Source organism: Panicum virgatum, chromosome 2N (assembly GCF_016808335.1).
Source record: "Panicum virgatum strain AP13 chromosome 2N, P.virgatum_v5, whole genome shotgun sequence".
NCBI classification, from domain to species: Eukaryota; Viridiplantae; Streptophyta; class Magnoliopsida; order Poales; family Poaceae; genus Panicum; species Panicum virgatum.
In genome coordinates this window covers 58,840,297-58,848,989 of record NC_053146.1, presented here as the reverse complement: position 1 = coordinate 58,848,989, position 8,693 = coordinate 58,840,297, and the positions used below count along the sequence as shown (strand labels likewise).

The 8,693-nt window shown below is 40.2% G+C and overlaps 1 protein-coding gene across 1 annotated transcript; it reads left to right on the top strand.

The window, feature by feature from the left end:
• Positions 1–264: 264 nt before the first annotated feature.
• LOC120661403 (NAD-dependent malic enzyme 62 kDa isoform, mitochondrial-like) lies at positions 265–7,999 on the top strand. The gene is made up of 19 exons (XM_039940262.1): positions 265–623; positions 760–856; positions 1,430–1,548; positions 1,801–1,968; positions 2,176–2,304; positions 2,732–2,792; positions 3,052–3,155; positions 3,255–3,338; positions 4,024–4,130; positions 4,351–4,462; positions 4,784–4,897; positions 5,468–5,533; positions 6,588–6,660; positions 6,737–6,823; positions 6,940–6,994; positions 7,085–7,156; positions 7,249–7,311; positions 7,383–7,497; positions 7,582–7,999. The coding sequence occupies exons 1-19, from the start codon at positions 456–458 to the stop codon at positions 7,654–7,656; spliced, it is 1,869 nt and encodes a 622-aa protein (XP_039796196.1). The 5' UTR covers positions 265–455; the 3' UTR covers positions 7,657–7,999.
• The last annotated feature ends 694 nt before the right edge of the window (positions 8,000–8,693 follow it).

Sequence of the window (8,693 nt, the reverse complement as noted above, 5' to 3'; positions counted from 1 at the left end):
ACCGAGATTAGTCTACTAGAGTATGAGTTTCATATAAATTTTGTTAGAGCTTTATAGGAAATATAGTTATTTTTCTCTCACCCAATGGGTGAGGACACCCATTTTCCAGGAAATCCACGCGTACCATCGACCTGATGCTTCCTTTTTTTTTTAATCAGTGATGCTTCCTTCTTGAAGAAAAGCATTGCCCGCTCTGACCGGTTTGCGCTTCAGAATTGCCGCCATTCGTACGAAAACCGGGTTGTCGGCAGCGCGGCCCGCGTCAACGAACCCAACCGGGCAGCGGCGAACGGCAAAACGCCCGGCCCCGCGTCGCCCACACACACGCGCGCCGGAGATAATTCGGGCAAAAGCATCGCCGACTGCTACAGCTCCACTCCTCCTGTCCGCTGGTTACCCAGGATCACTGACACCACCGGCCAGAGCCTCCCCGGGAAGAAGCCGCCGGCGCGGGGATGGCGTCCATCTCGCGGAATCTCCGGCGATACTTTGCCCCCGACCGCCTGCGCCGCCTCCTCCTCCTCTCCCAGCACCCGCGGGAGTACGTGACGGCGGAGTGCCACCGCCCCGTCGTCCTCCACAAGCGCGGGCCCGACATCCTCCACGACCCCTGGTTCAACCGGGTACGCCTCGTCTCCGCTCCGCTCCGTCCGGGTGCTCGCGGCGGCGGCGGCGGCGGCGGCGGTGCTCCCTGACTTGACTCGGTCGCGCTTTTTCGGGGGATTCTGGACTTCTGATGCTACTGGCTGGTTGCTGCAGGGCACTGCGTTCTCGATGACGGAGAGGGACCGCCTCGGCATCCGCGGCTTGCTCCCGCCCAACGTCGTCTCTTCGCAGCAGCAGATCGACAGATTCAGTACGTGTCCCCCGTCCCGATCAGCCGTTTGATTGCTTGCTCGGGCTTTTGAGTTCGCCACTTGCTGCATGAACCCCCGCGGGATCTAATTGGGTCCGCCGCTGTAGTGTGGAATGGTGTTTCGACGATTGTGGCGTTTGGAGGTGGCTTGGTTTTGAACCAGCCTCCTGGGGGCTAGGTCGAGGTTTGGAGATTGAGAATGTTCAGCTGATGCTTCAATTGGTTAGGATGTGGGGGGTGCTTGTGTCTTATAATTGTATACAGAAAGGCTGAGAGGCCTTTTATATGCTCAATTTTCTCCAGAAGCTACGGACAAACAGAAAAGCTTCCCTAAAAGTTGCAATGAAGTATGCCATATTTATGACATGAAAGGAGTGCACAAAGTTGCACATTCTTAAAAGTCACAGCTAGAGCTAGAGGAGATGCATCAGAGGCTGGTGGTATGTTAGCTGGTTTAAAGTAACTCTGTAAGCTGTTTTGGGAAAACAATATTGAAAAATAGACTGTAACTGTGTTCTGCAAATTTACTTTTAAATAAATATAAATAAATTCTAATTTATACTTTGGTTACAGTGCTTGATCTGATACGGCTGCAGAATTATGCAAGAGATGGGCCATCTGATACATATCCATTAGCAAAATGGCGCATCCTAAACAGATTACATGACAGAAATGAAACAATGTACTACAAGGTGTGTACCTTCACGGTTGCGCTTGCACACTCACATAAGCACAACCTTATTTTTTGTTGATCATGTACATTCTCCTAAGGTAACAATATATTTGATTAACACCCACAACATGTGGTGGCCATGCACCTTCTGTTTAACTTTATTACTACTGCAGTATCAAACATTGCTGATTGGAATAGTTGACTTGAATCCTACGAGTTGAATTCTACCATTTCGAAATGGTTGCCTTATATTTTTTTCATTTTTTGTTAGGTCCTAATAAATAACATTGAGGAGTATGCGCCAATTGTCTACACACCAACCGTTGGACTTGTTTGCCAAAATTACAGTGGATTGTTTCGACGGCCTAGGGGAATGTATTTTAGTTCAGAAGATCGTGGGGAGATGATGTCTATGGTGTACAATTGGCCAGCGGATCAGGTATGTAGTTGAACTATCAGTGCTTGTACAGTGTCCACTTTACTAATTGGTCTTCTGTAGTTGAACTATTCCATTGTTTTCTGTAGTACAGTTGGGTTAAGGTATTCTACTTTTCAGTCCTTTACCTTTTGGAGATCTAAAAGGATAAAAATTATATGAAACAATTCCAATTAAATAAAAATTGCTTAATCTGCCAACTTGTTGCAGGTTGACATGATAGTAGTGACTGATGGAAGCAGGATTTTGGGCCTTGGTGATCTGGGGGTGCAAGGTATTGGCATTGCTATTGGGAAATTGGATTTATATGTTGCTGCTGCTGGAATAAATCCTCAAAGGGTATGTTGAAAATGTTCTTTAGGACTCTATAATTTCAGACTCTTCCCCCTTTCCCCATCTTCCATTTTCGATTCTACAGTAAATTGGCCAAATTTTTGGCAAGCAAATAACAAAATATTTGCATGATATAATGCCTCAAAGATTGGGATTGTTCTTTTGTTGATTTGGTATTGTTATTTGGATGGAGTCAATTTGATAATAAAAAAAAAACTCAAAGAAACCCCATACAAGATATTAGTTAAAGAACTATATTGGAACTGTGTTTCTTTATGAAACAACAATAGCTCGTGAATTTTATGAGCTTTGTCTAAAATGAAACTTTCAAGCGATTTACTGCTATTTTTTTACTTGCTTATTATTGGTTTTTCATGTGGTCAACTAGACAATTCTCTTCCGTATCTTTGATTGTTTTCTTACTTTTTTCTAGGTTCTTCCTGTTATGATCGATGTCGGAACGAACAATGAGAAGCTCCTTAAGGATCCTCTTTGTAAGATCTTGGCTGAATATTTTTGTTGTTAGATTTATGATACTTACAGTATTTATTTGCCTGTCAAATTCTTAGCCTTGTTTTCGCATATTCGCCATATGAAACAATATGGTCACTCTCAAAATATAAAGGAAAAGATTATGTAACAAATGCATTGCTTGCCATGTTTATTAATGCATATAATGACACTTATTCAGACTAGATACACTGTATTAAGAAAATCTGTCATGTTATTCTAACTTATTTCCTTGTCATTCAGATCTCGGGCTACAAGAGCACCGTCTTGGGGGAGACGAATATGTCTCAGTTATTGATGAATTCATGGAAGCTGTTTTTACTCGCTGGCCAAATGTTATTGTACAGGTACTATTTTACCATTCTATGGTTCATTTGGTTAACCTTTTCATTACATATGGCTCAATCTGGAATAATATCACAAATACTTATGTTGTGTTTTTGTAGTTTGAGGACTTCCAAAGTAAATGGGCCTTTAGGCTGTTGCAGCGTTACAGAAAGACTTATCGCATGTTTAATGATGATGTTCAGGTCAGTCCTAGTTTGTGGAAATTTGTTCCTAAGATGTTCATTAGGTGTCTTCGTCTTGATGAGATATGTACTTTGTACTTTCTTTGTGATTCGCTGGCTAATAAGCGGCATCTGTAAAACATACATTTTATTTTATCATTTCAGTTCATGAATACCTCTGAATATGTAAGCAGTATTTGATACATACTTTATACCACATTAAAGTTAGCAAATTTTGATAAAGTGTGGCTAGTGTATGCTTCATGTTTATTACTCCGCCTCACTACACTCGTTATACACATATTTTCCGGCCAAATGTTTCCACAACTGTGGAACTCGTTCGCCATTGAACATGTGGCGTACCAACTTTTCCATCATGTTTGTGGCAATATGTTGCTGGAAACCAAACAAGACCTAGCTTGAGGATGCTATTGCACAATCTATTTATTTATCAAAGGATTGAACAATACTGTATCTTCAGGCTCATGTGCTCTGCATTGTAGCAAGTGCATGTTCTAGCTTTAGATACAATATTCATCAGCATATCTTTATGTTCAAGCCTTTACAAGTCAAACACAGCTCGAGTTTTGGACTTTTACATTGTTATTGTTGGATTCACAAACTTTTCATTCCAGTTGGTATATTCCATCTTTATCAAGAAGAGTCATTGAAGTGCTCTTGAAATGATTGTTCTTTGTGTACAAAGGGAACTGCTGGTGTTGCAATAGCTGGCCTTTTAGGAGCTGTACGGGCACAAGGAAGGCCAATGATAGATTTCCCAAAGCAAAGGATTGTTGTTGCTGGTGCTGGCAGGTCCGAAACACTCTCAATCCTTTTTCACTTAGTAATTAGTATAAAATTAGGGTATACACATGCTAAGTGATTCGTGGCAACATCTGTAGTTATTGTTCTGATCATAACTTATGAGTTAACATATTCAGTTCACAAAGAATCTTAAAATACGAGTAAAGTTAACACTTTGCTATTCTTGTGAAAGAAGTATATTACCTCTACAGCATTTCACTTTTTACAGTGCTGGTATTGGAGTGGTGAATGCTGCAAGCAGAACTATGGCAAGAATGTTGGGAAACAATGATGTTGCTTTTGAGAGTGCGAGGAGCCAATTCTGGATAGTTGATGCCCATGTAAGATGGATAACCAAGAACCCTTTAACGTTAATAAATTTGCAGGGTTGCCTATTATTTTATCCTATCCACTCCTATCCTTGTAATTGGATTGATAATCTAACTGGAAAGAATGGAATGGGTACTCATGCTCTAAGAAAATTAACTAGATCAATACTGTAGTATCTATAATGTTAGTGATAGTGCCTTTTTGTTCATGCAATGATTGATTAACTTTATCCAAGCATTCAAAATGTGACCTGTTGTTTTTGCTAAGTTCTGCACAGCCTAGTTGTCTGTACTTTATCAACTCGTAACCTGATTTGCTCTTCCATTATGCAGGGTCTAATAACAGAAGACCGTGCAGACATCGACCCAGATGCACGACCTTTTGCTAGGAGAAAGGGCGAGCTTGGTCACCAGGGCCTAAGTGAGGGGGCAAGCTTAGTTGAAGTGGTACTGTCTAATCTTGTACATTGTGCTGTTATAAGCATGGCAGATTACTAATTTTTAAAGGATGAATTTCCACATTTTGTGAATGATATGTACTCCCAAATGAAGTTTCTAATATGGACCTGATTCATTACTACAACATTTATTTTACTTATTTGCAAAGCTTTTCTTTACCGCGTATTGCTCTTTCCAAGGAGTCCGAAGTATGAATCTAGGTTTGAGAAGTTTGGAGAATAAACTTAATACCCCTTCACAACAAATTCTAAGGAGCATTCGTTGCTCACTATTGCGATGCAGAACCACATACAAAATGACATCACCTCATGACTTTAACACTGTTTTTCTGTGGTCTAGAGCTAATGCCATTTCATGTGGTGTTAGACGGCTCAGATAACAGCCCACTTGGGGTTTTCTGTTATTTCTGGATTTTCTTGCTTGATACATTTCTCAGTTTATGTATGTATATTTGTTTAAAAATTCAAATTTGACTTAACGAAGTGGACTTCAACTCATAAAAGAATAACATTATACTGATGTGGAATATTTTGTATGGGTACCTTGTCTGTTGTGCAGGTTAAAAAGGTGAAGCCTGATGTCATACTTGGATTATCAGCAGTTGGTGGTCTGTTCTCGAAGGAGGTAAGAGCAGTTGCATGCTAATTTCTGTTTAGTGCGAAGCATTTACTCTGATTGTACAGTACTGATTCATGTTACTGCCCTGTTACCTTTTTTTTTCCTTACCTTCTGCTGTTTTCCTTCCATGAGTTTTTGCTACTTCTTTTTTGTAAGGGAATGACATAGGGATCTTGAATTAAGAGCCACTGGCTCAAAATCAACTTAAAAAGTACAAGATTACAAACATAACCCAAATCTACAGAAATTCTCCTTTTCCATCTATTCATATTGGTAAAGACGAATACTTTCAAATAAACAAGTCTTCAAATTACTCTTATAAATAGTTGCAACTTAGAATACAAGTAAGCAAATCCATGTGTATTAAATATTTAGAGAGAATTGATTGGATCACAGTCTGTACAGACTGGGATTGCTACCTTTAAACTAGGTTAAAGTGCATTGTAGGTTCCTCAAGTTGCACATGTATGTCACTTAAGTCGTTAAACTACAGAGTTGCACGTTTAGGTCCCTTAACTCATGTAAATGGTCAGATCGACAAAGGTTGAACTCTAAAAAAATTTGTTAATTTAATATCATATAATATCTTTGGCTTGATCTAAATTATTACCACATGATGGAAAACTGATGTCTTCGGATTTTGAAGAGAAATTAAATCTTTCAAAAAAAATCTACTACCCTCCCTTTGCTATTACTTGCAAGCATGCATTCAAAGTTTGGCTTAAAGTTCGAATCTATTGTGTCACCAACATTTGCCAATTAAACAAGTTTTTAAACTGAAATGTGCAGTTCTAAAGTTAGAGATATAAGCTATTAATCCGTGTAATACTAGGGTGCTAGGATTCACCTTAGTCTATCAAGTAATATAGATGTATTATAGCACTAGTGCAAATTGTATTTCTTGCTAAAGACCTCCTGCAAATCCTATGCTTGTCCCAAGCTGTAGACCTTGTATCATTACAAGTTGATTGCATGTGCTCTAGATGTCGTACCCACCATTGTTTGATTTCGAAGCCACAACATTGACACGAATGCTCATCATGGGTACCTGTACCTTCAGGTTCTAGAAGCACTAAAAGATTCATCCTCTTCGAGACCAGCAATTTTTGCAATGTCAAACCCAACTAAGAATGGTTTGTGCTGTGTAATTTTGCTCTGTTTATTATTTGCCACTTCTTTTGTCTAATTCTGTACTCATTCCATTTTTAGCTGAGTGTACACCTGGAGAAGCCTTTTCAATTCTGGGTGAAAAGGCCATCTTTGCTAGTGGAAGCCCATTCCATGATGTGGATCTTGGTAGCTCTTCCCATTCATATTCGTTGTGACTCGTATTTATGCACAATTTTCATTTTCAGTAGTAGGATCTCATTTTTTTTTCATATATTGAACTCGGCCATTGATGATTCTTACAGGTGATGGGAAGATTGGCCACTCCAATCAAGGGAATAACATGTACCTCTTTCCTGGGTTAGATCATTAACATTATCATTGTATGCTATGAAATTGAATTTATTCTTGTGAAAATTATGATTTCATTTTGCATTCACTGCTGTGCAGAATAGGGCTAGGCACCCTTCTGTCTGGTGCTCGGCTTATCTCTGATGGAATGCTGCAGGCTGCAGCAGAACGGTGACTCCCTTGATCTCTGAGCACCTTGTAACATAATCAGGTTACTTTTTCGCATATTTAACTGTTTCATTGCTGTGTAAATTTTGCTGTAGTTTGGCTTCATACATGAAAGAAGAGGAGGTTCTCCAAGGGATAATTTATCCTCCCATCTCCAGGTTTTATAATTTTAATTCTGATTTTCCTGTTTGTGTTGTATGTTGTGCCTTCTAATATGTTCTACATGCAGAATACGTGACATCACTAAGGAGGTGGCGGCGGCAGTTGTGAGGGAAGCAGTAGCGGAGGATCTAGCTGAGGGATACCGTGAGATGGATGCACGTGAGCTTGCACGACTCAGTGAGGTGGTTAATCTCTCCACTTCCCAAGCGTAGTACATTTTGGTTACTACATATTACTGTGTTGACCTCAAACTCATTGTGATACAGGAAGAAACTATTGAATATGTCAAGACGAACATGTGGAGCCCTGAATATCCAACAATAATATACAAGGCAGACTAGTGGGGTCTGTTTGCTATTTCACATATTTTCAATGATCATGTACAATTTACTTTAGCCTGCACTCTGTATGTTACTTCAGAAGTGTAGGTATGCTAGTTATAAGCAAGCAGCCTTGACTGTTTTCGTGCATCTGCCATGTGGTAGGTCAAAGGCATACCTGAGGCCTATATTATAGGCTCCATTTGCTGACGTGTTTCATTGAGCTGAACATTTTTCTTTCTTAAATGTCAGCTGTACCATTGCTGGAACTCCAATTCATTTTTTCTGGACTGTTGATATGCTGTGTATGTTTGAACACAGATCAAGTTACAATGCAACAGGCTTTCTTTATAGTTTCTTGCTATGCCAGCTGTATGGTTATTCTTTTTTTTTTGAACGAACTAACACTGTATGGTTATTCTTGTCTCATCAGTACTTGCAATTTGCTGCTATAACTTGTTTGCTGTCCACAGTGGCGTGTGAACCCGATGGTGAATTGATACATCCTGCCAGTGCAGGCCTGTAGCCGTCCAGTTCATGGAACAGGTAATCCCTTGGAACACGCTACTTTCCCTCTCAAGATAGGAACTGTACCAGGTCTGCACTATAAAGGGTAAGGCAAACCGTGCTGTTACTGTTACTTGTCTCTGTCAGTCTGTACACATTGCCATTTGGCTCCGGTGTGGCAGTTCTAGCTAGTGCTATCCATGTCAGCTATGATGCCATGTTGGTGAAGATAGCTTGTGGTTCAATGGTGAATTCTTTTTGGTTGCGTGGTCTATGGTAGCAGTCAGCCTGGTTTCATCTCGCCTACCTTAGTTGATCATATCATCAATTCATCCGACCATTGACGTGCACATGTCAAAATTTGGATCTGGTCCATCCATGGTTTTCACTCGAACATGGGTTGTCCTGTAGATTTGTAGGGTTGGGGCTTATGCTGTTGAAGTGATAAGATTTTCAGTCAGTTTGTTTAAGCCTTGACCTTAACTGTTTTCCTCATCCCTCTTTGTTTTCTTTGGGGACAGGGCAATATCATTCAAAGTTACATTGGATAT